The sequence below is a fragment of the Schistocerca americana genome, chromosome 7, assembly GCF_021461395.2.
Source record: "Schistocerca americana isolate TAMUIC-IGC-003095 chromosome 7, iqSchAmer2.1, whole genome shotgun sequence".
NCBI classification, from domain to species: Eukaryota; Metazoa; Arthropoda; class Insecta; order Orthoptera; family Acrididae; genus Schistocerca; species Schistocerca americana.
In genome coordinates, this window is record NC_060125.1 from 357,007,103 (window position 1) to 357,025,034 (window position 17,932).

Consider the following 17,932-nt stretch of genomic DNA (forward strand, 5'->3'; position numbering starts at 1 on the left):
GAGTATTGTTCGTCTGTATGGGGCCCTTACCAGCTGGGTCTGATTCAATAGATTGAGAAGGTCCACAGAAGAGCGGCAAGATTCGTGACTGGTACATTTAGCCATCGCCAGAACGTAACAAATCTCATAGAAAGTTTGAAGTGGGACGGCGCGCTAAACGGAAGGGGCTGCTCACTAAATTCCGAAATCTGATTTTCACCAAGGATGCAGAGCGTATATTATTACCGCCAACTTTCAAATCTCGCAATGATCACCATTCGAAGATAAAGGAAATTAGAGCTTGTACCGAGGCGTTCAGACAGTCGTTTTTCCCTCGACGACCCACGAGTGGAACAGAGGGGGGGGGGGGGGGGGGGGGGGGATATGACTTTAGCGCGAATTGTGCCCTCCGCCATACACCGCTTGGTGGCTAGCGGAGTATATATGTAGACGTAGAAATTTTTGAACATTGTACACACACCTGTCAGCATTATTGTGGGAGGCTCTTCAGGTGTGCACTTGGTCCCGACTTCATTTTTATCGATAACAACCAGAGCAGATGGTGGAGCTCTTGGAACGAGAGGGTATTCAGGCGAATGGACTGGCACACCTGTTCCTCCGACTTAAGTCCCATCGAGCACGTGTGGGATGCATTGGAGGGACGTGCTGCAGCATAAGCACATGCGCCAACGATCATTAACAAGAACTCCTTAGCAACATTGTGGCCAGCATGGAACAACGTCACAGAGCACCCACTGCCGTGAAAGTTGACGGCGTACCGTGTTAAGAACCGTGTCCCACCTTTTTGAATGTCCACAGGACCGTAATAAATGGCGGTGACTTCAGTGTAATTACTGTCTTTAAATAAACGTGTCATTTCTTTTCTCCTCATTGGGTATTGCCTTCAGTTAGCTTCTCTACCACACTGTAGCAGTTCTTTGTACGTATGATCCTAGTTTCACAAGGTTATGTCACTTGACAGACAACGTCTTGCGAAAGTTACTTTTGTCATGAATGATTTGGGCAACTAGGTCGCCCGACATGAATCCCATTGAATATTTGTGGGACGTAATGGAGAGGTTAGTTGGTGCACAAAATCCTGCATAGGCAACACTTTCCCAGTTATGGACGGCTACACGGGCAGCGTGGCTTAATGTTTCTGCAGGAGACTTGCAACGACTTGTTGAGTGCGTGCTGCAGTACGCCATGCAAAAGGACCTTTGTCACCTCTGTGTAAATTGGAAAAAGGGGTCTGAACAGTCGGAAAGACGGACAGACTACAAAGCGATCGTATAAGGGCTCCGTTTCAGATACGGAACCCCAAAAATAAAAAGAAGTTGACGCGGAGAATGAGTGCTGTCGACAAGGGATCTCAGATCGATTCCATATTCCTAGATTTCCAGAAGGCTTTTGATACCGTTCCTCATAGGCGACTATAAATCAAATTGCGTGCATATGGAGTATCGTCTCAGTTGTGTGACTGGATTCGTGATGTCCTCTCAGACAGGTCGCAGTTCGTAGTGGTAGACGGCATATCATCGAGTAGAACAGAAGTGACATCTGGCGTTATCAAGGTAGTGTCATAGGCCCCTCTGCTGTTCCTGATTTACACAAATGATCTAGGTGGTAATCTGAGCAGCTACCTTAAATTGTTTGCAGATGACGCTGTAATTTACCGTCAAGTAAAATCATCAGACGATCAGTTCCAATTACAAAATGATCTAGAGAGAATTTCTGTATGGTGAGCAAAGTGGCAATTGGCACTAAGCAAAGAAAAGTGCGAGGTCGTCCACATGGGTACTAAAAGAAATCCGATAAATTTTGGTTGTACAATAAATCGCACAAATCTAAGGGCTGTCGCCGTGCGGGATTAGCCGAGTGGTGCCGGCACGCTAGCTCAGCGAGTTCGGTTAGAGGGTTAGCTGCCCTCTGTAATAAAAAAAAACTGAGTTAATCGATCAACAACGAACTTAAACTGATGTCTTACGACGTACGCCCCGAGCAGATGCAACGAAGAAAAGCGAACAAAGCGAGATATTTAAAAAAATAATAAAAAAATAAAAAAAGCGGTCTAAGGCGCTGCAGTCATGGACTGTACGGCTGGTCCCGGCGGAGGTTCGAGTCCTCCCTCGGGCATGGGTATGTGTGTTTGTCCTTAGGATAATTTAGATTAAGTAGTGTGTAAGCTTAGGGACTGATGACCTTAGCAGTTAAGTCCCATAAGGTTTCACACACATTTGAACATTTTTAAGGGCTGTCAATTCGATTAAATACCTAGGAATTACAATTACGAGCAACTTAAATTGGAAAGACCACATAGATAATATTGTGGGGAAGGCGAAACAAAAAAACAGCGCTTCGTTTGCAGAGCTCCTAGGAGATGCGACAAACCCACTATAGAGACAGCCTACATTACACTCGTCCGTCCTCTGCTGGAATATTGCTGCGCGGTATGGGATCCTTGTCCGCCCCCGGTAGCTGAGTCATTCTTTGAATGCTGTAAATTATGACTGCAATTATCTGTCACCTTATTTATGTCATTTCATTGTAGCCATTTTTTTTACTGTTTTTGTGGAATTAAAAAAAGTGGTCAGCGCGAGAGAATGTCAATCCTAAGGGACCGGGTTCAATTCCCGGTTGGGTCGGAGATTTTTCTCCCCTCAGGGACTGGGTGTTGTGTTGTCCTAATCATCATCATTTCATCCCCATCGACGCGCATGTCGCCGAAGTGGCGTCAGATCGAAAGAATTGCACCAGGCTAACGGTTTTCCCAACGGGAGGCCGTAGTCACGCGACTTTTTTTTATGGGATCCTTACCAGGTAGGATTGACGGAGGACATCGAAAAAGTGCAAAGAAGGGCACTTCGTTTCGTGTTATCGCGCAATAGGGGTGAGAGTGTCACTGATATGATAAGCGAGTTGAGGTGGCAGTCACTGAAATAAAGGCGGTTTTCTTTGCGGCGACATCTATTTACGAAATTTCAATCACCAGCTTTCTCTTCCGAATGCGACACCCACCTACGTAGGGAGAAATGATCGTCATAATAAGATAAGAGTAATCAGAGCTCGAAAGGAAAGATTTAGGCGTTCCTTTTTCCCACACGCCTTTCGAGAGTGGAACGGTAGAGAAGTAGAATGAAAATGGTTCGATGAACCCTCTGCCAGGCACTTAAGTGTGAACTGCAGAGCAACCATGTACATGTACGGCCAGGTGTGTGGAGACGCTGACTAGAGCGGAGCGCTTGCTGCTGTTGCTGCCCAGATGCCGCCCAGAAGAGAAGGGAGGCCGGGCCGCCTTCTTGTTGCCGCCGTAACGGAGCGTGTCTTTATTGAGGCGCTCAGATTCGGTGGCGGCAAACCACGCCGAGATGTGCAGTGCTTCCGCTGCCAGCAGATTGGCCATGTGGCTAAGTACTGCCGGCACGACCACGCGGTGTGCATGAAGTCCGCAGAGCCGCACGACACCCGCGACTGCAAGAAGCCGCGCGACGTTGCGCCAAAGTGCGCGAACTGCGGAGGAAAGCACGTCGCGAGCCTTCGTGGCTGCAGTTACATTGCTAACTGGGGTCGCGGGGGCAACAAGAAGAAGACGAAGAAGAGACGACGGAGAAATTGCGGCCGCGGGCCAGCGCCTGCGGCAGGATTTGAGCAGCAGAAGGAGGGGGCTCCTCCGACCCCCGAAAGACGCCGCCATGATGACGCTGTGCCGCACAACAAGCTCCGTGCGGCCACAGAGGACGCAATAGAGGACGTCAAAGCCGCATTCGCGGCAGAGAGGACCGCCCTACGAGACGAACTGGCCGCGGCACACAGGGAAATTCAGCGGCTGCGGGCTGAAGTGGCTTCTGCCACTAAAGCACTGCGACTCACCCCACCTGCTCCACCCCCATCGGGGCGGGAGCCCATAGAGGAAATGGACACAACGGAATCGGACCCAGATCCCGCCCCGCCGCCTCCCAAGAAGAAGTTGACGGTGCTGATCTCCAAGGACTTGGAAGGGTTGCTTGAATTGGCCGCCTCCGAAAAGGTCGAGGCAGCCACCAAGCCAAAGGCAACCCCGGTCTCCGATGAAGAACAGAAGAAGGCTGTTTCACGACAGCCAACAATCGTCCAATTTTTATCACAAGACGCCGGGAACGATCTCACTGCCCTCATCAAAGGGAGTTGTTCGTTCGCCGAGCCACAACGCAGTCGGCGCGTTGCAGCGAAAGAAGTCAAGAAGACGTCGACATCCGACATTATCCCAATCCCAGATCAATCCACACCTTAAATCATCCCAGAAATATCTTCAAGATCATCCTACCAACTAACCAAGAAACACTACTCACTACGCATTCCCAAACCCATCATTCCAAACCCCCCATCATCAGATAGAAGGTATGGGCTCGAGCAGTCCCGGTCCTTCGAAACAAACCGAGGTATCCAGAAATCCCATCCGACACTCCATACGCTACGTAAATGTACACTACTGGCCATTAAAATTGCTACACCACGAACATGACGTGCTACAGACGGGAAATTTAACCGAGAGGGAGAAGATGCTGTCATAAGCAAATGATTAGCTTTTCAGAGCATCCACACAAGGCTGGCGCCGGTTGGCGACACCTACAGCGTGCTGACAAGAGGAAAGTTTCATACCGATTTCTCATACACATACAGCAGTTGACCGGCGTTGCCTGGTCAAACGTTGTTGTGATGCCTCGTGTAAGGAGGAGAAATGCGTACCATCACGTTTCCGATTTTGATAAAGGTCGGATAGTACCTATCGCGATTGCGGTTTATCGTTTCGCGACATTGCTGCTCGCCTTGGTCGAGATCCAGTGACTGTTAGCAGAATATGGAATCGGTGGGTTCAGGAGGGTAATACGGAACGCCGTGCTGGATCCCAACGGCCTCGTATCACTAGAAGTCGAGATGACAGGCATCTTATCCGCATGGCTGTAACGGATCGTGCAGCCACGTCTCGATCCCTGAGTCAACAGATGGGGACGTTTGCAAGACAACAACCATCTGCACGAACAGTTCGACGACGTTTGCAGCAGCATGGACTATCAACTCTGAGACCATGGCTGCGGTTACCCTTGACGCTGCATCACAGACAGGAGCGCCTGCGATGGTGTACTCAACGTCGGACCTGGGTGTACGAATGGCAAAACGTCATTTTTTCGGATGAATGCAGGTTCTGTTTACAACATCATGATGGTCGCATCCGTGTTTGGCGACATCGCGCAGAACGCACATTGGAAGCGTGTATTCGTTATCACCATACTGGCGTATCACCCGGCGTGATGGTATGGGGTGCCACTGGTTACACGTCTTGGTCACCTTTTGTTCGCATTGACGGCACTTTGAACAGTGGACGTTACATTTCAGATGTGTTACGATCCGTGGCTCTACCCTTCATTCGATCCCTGCGAAACCCTACATTTCAGCATGATAGTGCACGACCGCATGTTGCAGTTCCTGTACGCGCCTTTCTGGATACAGAAAATGTTCTACTGCTGCCCTGGCCAGCACATTCTCCAGATCTCTCACCAATTGAAATTGTCTGGTCAATGGTGGCCGAGCAACTGGCTCGTCACGGTACGCCAGTCACTACTCTTGATGAACTGTGGTACAGTGTTGAAGCTGCATGGGCAGCTAGCTGTACCTGTACACGCCATCCAAGCTCTGTTTGACTCAGTGCCCAGGCGTATCAAGGTCGTTTTTACGACCACAGGTGTTTGTTCTGGGTACTGATTTCTCAGGATCCATGCACCCAAATTGCGTGAAAATGTAATCACATGTCAGTTGTAGTATAATATATTTGTCGAATGAATACCCGTTTATCATCTGCATTTCTTCTTGGTGTAGCAATTTTAATGGCCAGTAGTGTAGATGTAGGTGAACCGGAGACCCAGGTTAAAGAAGACCGGAATACGGAAGTTAGGAAGGTTCCATCGTGAGGCCCGACGGGAAGGAGAAGGTGCCACGTACCGTGCTGGCGGTGCCGGAAGGTGGTGTTGTAGAGGCGGTAGGCGCGGCCGTGCGCCAGCAGCATGGTGTGGGCCGCCAGGTAGGAGCCGACGCCCGGGTGGCCGGGCAGCCCAGGCGCCACGCTGGGTACGTATAAGGAAAGAGCAGGCTCGTAGCCCGCCGCGATGTGCTCCGGCTCGTTGATCGTCACCCACCACTTCACCTGCAACACGCCCAGCCTCCGCTGCTGGCCCGTCGCAATGCGAAGACAGCAGACAAGTTCCCCTCTCACTATACAGACAGCATCAGTACCGAGGAAACTTCATCTGTGTTACGCTGGTACGAGTTGTCAGAGCCGTAAGGAGAAGGTGGCAAGATGGCCCCATTGGAGGACGCCGGAGAGGAGGTTGAGAAAAACGGACAGAAATAACTACAAGAAAGAAAGACGATTTGGTAGTCAACCGGAAGAGGTACGTGATGTCTACTTGTCATTTTCCCATCTTTCGCCAACGAAAACAAGCCTTTACGTCGGCCCTCAGTTATTAATGCTCGTTATTGTCACGGTAATTGCTACAATGTCGTTTCGTCAAAGTAGCATCACAAAAAATGGGACATGTCTATAACATGGTAATGTACACTGATCAGCCAGAACACCATGACCACTTACCTAATAGCCATTAAGTCCACCTTTGGCACGGGTAACAGTGGAGACGCGTCGTTGCATTGAAGCAATGAGGTCTCGATACGTCGCTCAAGGGAGTTGGCACTACATCTGCACGAATGCCGGACATTTGCCACGCAGGACATTTGCCACGCCGGACATTTGCCACACTTGCCCCTTCGCCAGGTAGCTTGAGTAGCGATCCCTCAGATAAGGGACGCCCTTCCTCGTACTACTTCTGTTCGCTTTCAAACCGCCGTCTCCTCATCTTACTCGATACAACCAGTACGTAAGGGACCTTCTTCTTCGACATCTTAGCGAAATACAGAGCTTCTTTTCCGAAATCGAAATATTTATAGCTTTTGGGAAACGAAAGCAATTCCGACGATTATGTCAGTATGTAATTAGTTCTGCCAAATATAAATATAGATCCCTCTGTCTGTACGGTAGCTTCCTTTCACCGTTACTGATTGAGATAGAAACAGTCCATCGCCATGAGACCAACAAGAAAGTGGTGGTGGTGGTTAGTGTTTAACGGCCCGTCGACAACGAGGTCATTAGAGACGGAGCGCAGGCTCGGGTTAGGGAAGGATTGGGAAGGAAATCGGCCGTGCCCTTTCAAAGGAACCATCCCGGCATTTGCCTGAAACGATTTAGGGAAATCACGGAAAACCTAAATCAGGATGGCCGGAGACGGGATTGAACCGTCGTCCTCCCGAATGCGAGTCCAGTGTGCTAACCACTGCGCCACCTCGCTCGGTCAACAAGAAAGGAACGATGTAAAGAGAATGCGAATGTACGCTAGTCATTTCGTTTTCATCACTACATTTGTGGCTACTTTAATTACTACAACTGCATGCCCAAAAGACAATAAGGAAAGAAGAAATGGGTAAGTGAATTTTTGAAAAGAAGAACGACATAATCCATATTAATTTACTCTCTACAATCCGATATCCCTTGCGGTGAAACATTAGTTAATAAAGTGTAGCGGGACAATGTTCAAAACATGACAAAGTACGTTCATAAACAGAGAAAAGAACATCTATGATTGACATGTCATCTAAAGTCGACGCACAATTTTAAAATGTTAGAAATAAGGAAATGAAGTACTACAGAATGCTATGCTTGCAACGTACGTTGTTGTTCTACATTGTTTAGCTCTGGTATTTACAGGGTCACAGAGAAAGCATCCTAGGTTTTGGAGGGAAAAGCCGTAATTGTAATGATCTGCACTACAAAAGAAACAAGAAGCACAACTTAAGGAAAAATAATGTAATGTGTGTTCCAGCTCACAAGCGACATTGAAGCAGGTAGTTCTTGTGACGTAATATGGACAGAGGTTATATCCGACAACCGGAATAAATTAATAACTGGCTCCTTTTACCGACCCCCGCTCGCAAATGAAACAGTTGCTGATCATTTCAAAGAAAACTCGAGTCTCGCCGTAAATAGGTACCCTACTCATACAATTATAGTTGGCAGTGACTTCAATCTACCTTCCATATGTTGACATAAATACATTTTCAGACCCTACTGTAGATAGAAAACAACTTCCGTAATTGTTCTAAATGCTTTTTTAAAAATTATTTTGAACAATCAGTTCACGAGGCCATTCAAATTTTAAATGGTTACAAAAATACACTTGACCTCTTAGCCACAAACAATCCTGAGCATCACGACAGATACAGGGGTTAGTGAATACACAGTCGTAGCGAGGCTCAATTCCGTAACAAAGAAATTTAGTAAAACTAACCGTGAAATATATCTATTTATAAAAGCAACTAAAAATTCGGTTGACGTCTATCTAAGAGACAGTCTCCAATCCTTCCTAACTATGTAAGTGAAGACCATATGTGGCTTAAATTCAAAGAAATAGTATCAACAGCACTCGAGAGATTCATACCAAATAAATTAATAACAGACGGAACTGATCCCCCATGGTACACAAAACACGACAGAATGCTGCTGCAGGAGCACCGAAAAAGGCACGTATAGCTTAGACGAAAGCAAAATCTCCGAGATTGGCGAAGTTTTTCTGAGACTCGAAATTTGGTGCGGATTTCAATGCGAGATGCATTTAATAGTTTCCACAACGAAACTCTCTCCAGAAATGTGGCGGAAAATCCATCGAGATTCTGGTCCTATGTTAACTAAACCAGCGGAAAGGCTCAGTAAGTACCTTCACTGCAGGTCGGGCGGTGGGTAAGGAGGAGGAGGAGGAGGAGGAGGAGGTAAAATCGTGGCAAATGTCCGCACACATACAAGTCAGCTAATTTCGGAGGGGGGGGGGGGGGGGCGGGAGGGCGATGAGCTCTGACGCCACTTTCAGTCACATCCCGTATGTATTCCACGGGGTACAGAGCTGGCGAGTTTCTGGGCCAGCACATCAACTGGAACTCGCCACTGTGTTCCTCAAACCACTCCATTACACTCATGACCTTGCGCCATGACGCTTTATTTTATTGAAAAATGCTACTGCGGTCAGGAAACATGATCGTCATGAAGGGGTGTACGTGGTCTGCGACCAGTGTACGATACTCCTTGGCCACCATGGCGCCTTGCACGAGCTCCACTGGACCCATGGATGCCCTCGCGAATGTTTCCTAGAGCGTACTGGAGCCACTGTCAGCTTGTCTCCGCCCCACAGTACAGGTGTCAAGGAGCTGTTCCCCTGGAAGACGATGGAGTCATGATCTACCATCAGCATGATGAAGAAGGTACAGGGATTCATCAGACCATACAACGCCCTGCCACTGCGCCAAAGTTCAGTGCCGATGGTCACGTGCACATTTCAGTCGTAGTTGCTGATGTCGTGGTGTTAACATTGTCACATGCATGGGCAGTCGGCTGCGGAGGGCCGTCGTTGGGCGTAGTTTGTGCACTGTGCGCGCGCACACACACACACACACACACACACACACACACACACACACTTGTACTTTGCCCAGCATTAAAGTCTGATGATAGTTCCGCCACAGTTTGCTGCCTATCCTGTTTTACCAGTCTGCCCAGCCTGCGACCATCCTACATCTCTAATGAGGTGTGGCCGCCCAACCACTCGACGTCTGGACATGTTTTCACCTCGGTTTCTGTAACGCCCCAACGACCACCTTAAAGTCTATTAACCGAGCGAGGTGGCGCAGTGGTTCGACACTGGACTCGCATTCGGGAGGACGACGGTTCAATCCCGCGTCCGGCCATCCTGATTTAGGTTTTCCGTGATTTCCCTAAATCACTCCAGGCAAATGCCGGGATGGTTCCTCTGAAAGGGCACGGCCGACTTCCTTCCACATCCTTCCTTAATCCGATGAGACCGATGACCACGCTGTCTGGTCTCCTTCCCCAAAACCAACCAACCAACCAACCAAAGTCAATTAAGAAAGAACATGAAGTAGGGAAAGTTATCTTGGCAGTTACGACGTCTTTGCCGATCAGCTAACACGAAGGAGTTTTGTCAACAACTGCATTGTACACCACTGAGCAAATTTGTTAGCGAAAGAGAACGAAGAAACATCGTATTACAGCAATGGACAAATATCCATGTGACAAATGTGAAATTAATCTCAAAAGTTAAGTCCAAAGTAATTTCATCAGAGATAACTTTTATGTGGAAGAGAGTTGTAAGCGCAACGAAGAAATTCAATGCGCCTGCAATGCTCTTCCACAGAAGAAGTCGCTTGCTAGAATTCATCCAGCGCAGATATACGAGAGCAGTTCTGATCTGAATTATTGAGATTGCGAATCGTGACGAGATTGTTTTCGAGTTTAGAAGTGGTTGTTGCGTGACGGGATTCACGACTTAAGAAACTGATTTTATGAACTGAGACAGGAGCAGATAGACTCATTTAACCGTGCACTACGGGTTAATTGAAATCTAATAACGGAATTAGTGAACATTGGACTTGACTTTAAATTAGTTGGACCTTAAGGAGAAGTGAACATTCTATGAAAGAATACACGCAATTAGTCTTGAATAGGCCCCAAGTACACGACATCATGAAGATAAAACAATTACGCTAAAGTGTTGAGTTGTGGTAATTGCCAAGAAACTATAACTCAATCGGACTGACTTAACTAAACTAATCCGTGTGCGTGTGGTGCGAGAGTTATAAGTATTTAGTGAGAAAATAACAATAAACTGTTCGTTACCAGTTAAATACCCGGTGTGGACTACATCATTAAATAGTTTGATAAATGACTAAATCAACGACTACTCATGAAAGACTATTTCATTGAAGTGCAAATATTCACGTCATTAGTTGGGCAGTGAACTTTAAAATATTTTCGTATTACGACGCAATCTTACGAAGACTGAATCAAAGAGTATCTCGCTGCATACCAGCACAACAATTCCATAGCAAAGAGACAACAGCGTAAGAAAAAAACTGTTAACTAAAATATTTCCTTGCAATCAGTGGTGTGTGTGCTATGCGAACGAGAGAAGAATTAATAACTACTGCAAATCCGGGCAATTAACAATACGATATTAATAATAAAAAGCATCAATTATACGAGTTCGCATAAGTGGAAACGCTGCAGACTTGTACTTGAGATACAACGACTACGCGAGGAACGCCTTTTCGGAAGTTTTTCAGGTTTTTTTCTCCCTTTAATCTACGGGGACTGACGTTATATCGCATCGTGTCTCTACTCTGCCGCGAGAGCTGTGGCAGTAGCAGCTCTACGGCGTCGACTACATCAGTACGCGGTTGGAGTCCGGGGGCACGCGACATTTCGCTTTGTGTTGAAGACGCTCACCACATCACTCCTCCAACACCCGACAAGTCGTGCAATTCCGAAACGCTCGGGCCGAGTCTCCGGGCCATCATAATCTGTCCTCGGCCACACTCAGATCGCGCGCCTTCCCTATTCTACACCCGGACAGCACGCTCACTGATGCTGTATGCACCGTGCGTATTTCTAACTAGCAGTCATTCCTCGCCAGGTGACGCTGCAATCGCCCGTGCGGATTTACAATGGATAATAGATCGGTGGTCAATGTTCTGGCTGATCAGTGTAGCAACAGTGCGCTTGGTTCACAAAGCAGCCGTTTACATAGCTCCCTCGTCTTGCTGCTACGGTATTGTTGTCTCAAAGGTTGGTGATTGGATGCTGAAGCAAATATGCTACTTGTTCGAAGGTTTCTGGTTTCTGCTGACTGAGAACTAGCGAGATGCAGCAGTGGCGGAAACAAGGAAGGAAGGTGGGGGATGTGTTATTTACTTGCCCCTCCAGCCAAGGGCGCCCACACCCGGGGGCCGACGACCACCCACCTTCCCTGCCGACCACCCTCCTCCTCCGTCACCCCCCCCCCCCCCCACCCCTGCTCTTGGAGCAAAGAAAGAAAATATAGTTAGATGTTTTTCTTTCAAGAAAATTATTTCGAAGTCGGGAGTACGCAGGTTTTCAGCAGGGTCAGAGCTGCAACTTTTTTATGCTTACTTACAAGTCGCCATTCGTCTTCCAAAACATTAAAAATCTCCACACCCCCAGGTATAGCCCCTCACCCCATTCCATCTCCCCCCCCCCCACCACCACCACCACCACAAACAATCGTACTATTGTGCCCTTGCTTCTAGTCAGTACTTCTGCTGCTCCCAATTTCCTTTGGTGCGATCTGTTAAGTAAGTAAATAAATACAAACTCAACAGTAAGCTCTCAGTTCAAGATAGTATTACCGGAGTTGTTAGCTGTGCCTTTAGACAGTTAAACGCTATTCATCTAAGTTGAGCCAGCATGTAAACAAACGTATGCCTTGCCATTAGTCATTGTCAGTGACCTAATCATCGAACAAATCCTGGACAAGAGTAGTTCAAACAATTCGTTGTAACCCTTTTTGTTTATTTATGCACTATTAACAGTGTTTTATAAGGAGGAAATAAAATCTATTCTTTGTTATTGTATGTATGAAGGTTACGAGCGCTGAACGGCGAAGTTATCAGCGCCCTTACACATATCAAAAGAAATGAATGTTCTTTTTTAAACTTCATAGTAAAACCAGTATACAACAGTATCCACCATTAACAATAAGATGGGGAAGATTTATTGGTTTGAGGGCGGGGCGGGAGGGGGGGGGGGGGGCAGCTTTGTCGAAAAAATGTGTTTATATATCTTATTTTCCCAGAATTTGTTCTTTAAGGAAGATCAGACAGCAGTTCGTCCTTTAAATCGTCGCATATATCAGATATAGAGATAAGTTACTGCATGATAGTTGCTCTGGAAGGTCGATCGTTTACTTAGTGCACTCAAGCGAATTTTCATGCTAGTTTAAATACTGCCAGAGAAAGCTCTTGTTATCCGGATATAATTAACAAAGTGTTAGGGTCTTGACTGATCCGCAAAGAGTCGCTATACTAGTGGAGGGACTTTTCTCGGTTGAGACTGTGTGGGACGTGTTGCTGGGTGACCTTACCCTGTCGCCGAACTTGGTGAAGAGCACATTGGCGTACTCCTCGAAGTAGTAAGCCATTATGGGGTTGGCCCATCCACCTAAGTCTTGCAGGCGCTGCGGCAGATCCCAGTGGTACATCGTCACCTGCAAGCAACAGAACATTAAACTGACGTGTCTCTTGTCCAACGGACAGAATTAACTTTTAACGCAGTCGTCTCTGTACATATACAAAGTTTCGCGGAGCGCATGCTTAAACGTAACAAAACAGCAGCCCTAAACAGAAGAATTTGTGAGAACTATGATTCACGTTTATCTATTTGTGGCACGTTGATTGTTGAGGCTACAAAATGAAACGTATAAACACCAAAAATTATGTATATATTTAAGTTGAAATTTAAACTTATAAAGCAAATGTCTCATTTGTCATTGCGGAATCGAGTTAGCACTACGGTACATTCTTATTACGGTGACTGGTGAACAATGTGCTGAATGGTCTGATTTCTCACAACACGCTTCTTCCATTATCAAGTCTTACACTGAAATAAAATGAAGTGTCGTGTGACGAGGGCCTCCCGTCGGGTAGACCGCTCGCCTGGTGCAAGTCTTTCGATTTGACGCCACTTCGGCGACTTGCGCGTCGATGGGGATGAAATGATGATGATTAGGACAACACAACACCCAGTCTCTGAGCGGAGAAAAATCTCCAACCCAGCCGGGAATCGATACCCGGGCCCTTAGGATTGACAGTCCGTCGCGCTGACCACTTTCTTTTTATCTCATTTTGTTCTGTTTTGTTCGTTGTATATGTTCGGGGCGGGCGTCTCATGACACCCGTTCAGGTTGTTCGTTTATCCGTTCACTCAGTTTTTTTTTATTACAGAGGGCAGCTAACCCTCTGACCGAACACGCTGAGCTACCGTGCCGGCGTCCACTCAGCTACCGGGGGCGGACAGTCTTACACTGTTGAGCTTTGACTATATGACAAGTGGATCCCCATGAGAGACACAATATACTGTACATGTCCCAATGTTGCTAGTGAAAAAGGCAGGAAGGGTAGAGGGGAGTGTGCATTTCTCCTTCTGAGGCTTAGTCATGAATAAAATTATCTTTCCCTAAATATTTGTTTTTATTAAGGTTAGCGTCTCTCAGCAGCGCAGTCATTGGTAGCCTTACACTGTCAGATATTTAGCGCTGCAGCTAAGCCGAATAAAAATTGTAATATTTAGAGAATAAATGTAAGAAAAAAAGTAATAAAAATGAGCAAAAAATTATAATACCTATCAAAATAGATTCCACATGACTGGCTATATACAAATGGGAAATTAGTAAAACTACTACACATAAATCCATAAAATTTTGGGTCAAGACGGGTGCATTAAAAAGAAATGTATTTGCTATTTGCAATTTTCCGTCCTCACGGTAAATAGAGGCCAAAGCCCACAGACATTACGATTTGCTGTCTCACGGGCAAAGTACACCGATAAGCCAAAACATTATTACTATTTCCCACCGCGAAGTTGGATGCCGCCTGGTGGTGTTGCGGACACGTGAGTCGGTGAAGAATGTACGAGGGTAAGTCCAAAAATATGGTCTCCTATTTTTTTTAAGTACATAGACCTGTTTATTTCTAGAATGGTTTGCATCAGCTTACAAAATGGTTCTGAGAACTATGGGAATTAACATCGGAGGTCATCAGCCCCCTAGAACTTAGAACAACTTAAACCTGACTAACCTAAGGACAGCACACACATCCATGCCCGCGGCAGGATTCGAAGCTGGGACCGTAGCGGACGCGCTGTTCCAGACTGTAGCGCCTAGAACCGCTCGGCCGCCATTAGCTTACAGCTTGAACATTTAGCTATTATTCGACACAGTCACCATTTCTGTCAATGCATTTTTGTAGACGCTGTGGCAGTTTTTGTATGCCCATGTCATACCAGCAAGTTATGAACCTCTTCTTTCACCTCGTCGTCGGAGCTGAATTGCTTTCCGGCCAAATGTTCTTTTAACCTAGGGAATAAATTATAGTCATTGGGCTCCAAGTCAGGACTATAGGGTGGGTGGATGATTATGTTCCACTGAAATTGTTGCAGGAGAGCAACGGTTTGCCGAGCGATGTGTGGGCGAGCGTTGTCATGGAGAATGTGTACGCTCTTGCTCAACATTCCTCTTCTCCGGTTCTGAATTGCCCGTTTGAGTTTTTTCAGGGTCTCACAGTACCTGTCAGCGTTAATTGTGGTCCTAGCGATGCAGCTCCGACAACGAGGTGAAAAAAGAGGTTCATAACTTTCTGGCGGCGAGCTGGTATTACATGGGCATACAAAAACTGCCACAGCATCTACAAAAATGCATCGACAGAAATGGCGATTATGTCGAAAAATAGCCAAATGTTCAAGCTGTAAACTGATGTAAACCATTGTAGAAATAAACAGGTCTATGTAGTTATAAAAAATAGGAGATCTAACTTTTGGGATTACCCTCGCATGTAAATGGAGCAGACACCCAGGGTATCACCCTAGCGAAAATATCGGCTGCAAATGGGGAAATCCATTGATATAAGCATCTTTGACAAAGGGCAGATTATTATCACGCAGAGTTTGTGAACAGTATCTCGAAAACGGCAAAGATGGTCGAATGTTCACGGAAAGAGGTAGGAGAACAGTGAAACAACGACTAGGCGCTAAATGTTCGGACGTCCACGACTCTTCACTGAACGTGAGATTCGGAGGCTTGTCTTTTTCGTGAAGTGGCTCTGAGCACTATGTGACTTAACATATGAGGTCATCAGTCCCCTAGAACTTAGAACTACTTAAACCTAACCAACCTAAGGACATCACACACATCCATGCCCACGGCAGGATTCGAACCTGCGGCCGTAGCAGTCGCGCGGTTCCGGACTGAAGCGCCTAGAATCGCTCGGCCACCGCGGCCGGCTCTTCGTGAAGTAGGATAAATAATGACCTATTGTATCTCTGCTGAAAGAGCATAGTGCTGATGCACGGCCAAGTATTTCGGAGCACACCGTTCATCGTACATTATTGAACATGGAGCTCCGCATCCCTACGTGTTCATATGTTGATCCAACGACGTCGTCAAATACAATAACAGTGCACACGGGACCCTACGGATTCGACCGTCAATGAACGGAAAAGTGTCGGCTCTTCGGGCGAATTACATTTATGCTACACTAGGTCGATGGTCGTCTCAACAAACACACTGTCATCGAGGGGAACGGTGGCTCGAAACGTGCGGCGCGCCACGGTCGCTTGCTGGTGGGAGCAGTATTATACTATGGGAGGCGTTCTCCTGCCCTTGCGTGGGGCCTGTGGTAGTAATAGAAGACACGCCTACAGTTGTGAACCACCTGCATTCCTTCATGCTTGATGTCTTCCCCTGTGGTGTCACCGCCAGACACCACACTTGCTAGGTGGTAGCTTTAAATCGGCCGCGGTCCATTAGTACATGTCGGACCCGCGTGTCGCCACTGTCAGTGATCGCAGACCGAGCGCCACCACACGGCAGGTCTCGAGAGACGTACTAGCACTCGCCCCAGTTGTACGGACGACTTTGCTAGCGACTACACTGCCGAAGCCTCGCTCCTTGGCCGAGCAGATAGTTAGAATAGCCTTCAGCTAAGTTCATGGCTACGACCTAGCAAGGCGCCATAGCAATTGATAGTTATCGTATGAAGCATGTCTCATCAAGAACGATGTATACAAATGATGGATTAAAGTTAAGTATTCCAGAAGCTACGTACTTTTCTTTATAGCATTCATTACGTATCCTGTTACAGACCTACCTCTTGCCTGCGTGAGCTAAACGCGTGCCTTTCGGCTACTTCCGTGGCGTGGCTGTCTTGCTACGCCACAACATCCCCAATGGCGATGTAGTCTTTCAGCAGTATAATAGTGCGTGTTTCGGAGCCAAAACCCTGTTGCAGTTGTTTGAGGAGCATTATAGTTAACTCACGTTGATGTCTCGGCGTCCAAATTCGCCAGATGTAAATCCTATGGAACCCATCTGGGCCGCCATCGGGCTCCATCACCGCGTACGTGAATCAGCGGCTCGTTGCTTACGTCAATTACGTGACCTGTGCGTAGACATCTAATGCCTCATACATCCCAAACCTACCAACAAACTGTCGGATCCCTGACATTCAGAATCAGAAAATATCTGGTAAATTCAGCTCAAAATAAGTAAACAAGATTAGCACTTGCCTTTTAGATGGAACTATTAATTGCTTTAATAACAGCATCATAAAAGGCACGTGCTAGTCTTCTTTACCTGCTTTGGGCTGATTTTACCAGATATGACGTGTTAATGATCTAACAACTATTAGTACTGTAGTCGATAAAGGGTTACAGAAGAAAAATTCAAATGGCGGTGTATTCTTTAAAAAATGTAGGCATTCTTTCTAGTGCGAAACAAATTTATCTTGGTGAATATAAACTGAGCGTAATGGATCAATAGTCCGATTAAAATTGCTTGATAGTTGACATTTCGGGCTTTGGAGCTGGTTTCCTCCAATCAGAGCGCTCAACGTCAGGCCCGAACCGTTCGCCGTTGCAGAATTGCCACAACAATCGCTCAGTTCACTTCTAATTTCTTGTCTGGCTTTCTTTCTTGACGTGTTTGGATTCAGAACCCTGAGTCTGACCCTTTTATTTCGTATTTTATCACTTAGACACACACACACACACACACACACACACACACACACACACACACACCGATGCTAACGAAATACACTTTTCATACATAGCTCTAACCAAACACTACTGGAATTGGAATTAAGTATTAATACCTTCAGCTGCTGACGGGCGTTGATATATATCAACAGGGATAGGTGAAAATGTGTGCCCTGACCGGGACTCGAACCCGTGATCTCCTGTCTACATGGCAGACGCTCTATCTATCTGAGCCACCGAGGGCACAGAGGATAGTGC

At 46.8% G+C, this 17,932-nt stretch overlaps 1 protein-coding gene across 1 annotated transcript in view; it reads right to left on the minus strand.

Annotated features, from left to right (window-relative positions):
* The window catches only part of LOC124622928 (myrosinase 1-like), a 197,487-nt gene that overhangs the window by 126,141 nt on the left and 53,414 nt on the right, over positions 1-17,932 (minus strand). The window contains exons 4-5 of the mRNA XM_047148718.1: positions 13,008-13,130; positions 5,956-6,157 (exon numbers count right to left, since the gene is read on the minus strand). Coding sequence (XP_047004674.1) covers positions 5,956-6,157; positions 13,008-13,130 — 325 coding nt within the window. The remainder of the gene's footprint in view (positions 1-5,955; positions 6,158-13,007; positions 13,131-17,932) is intronic.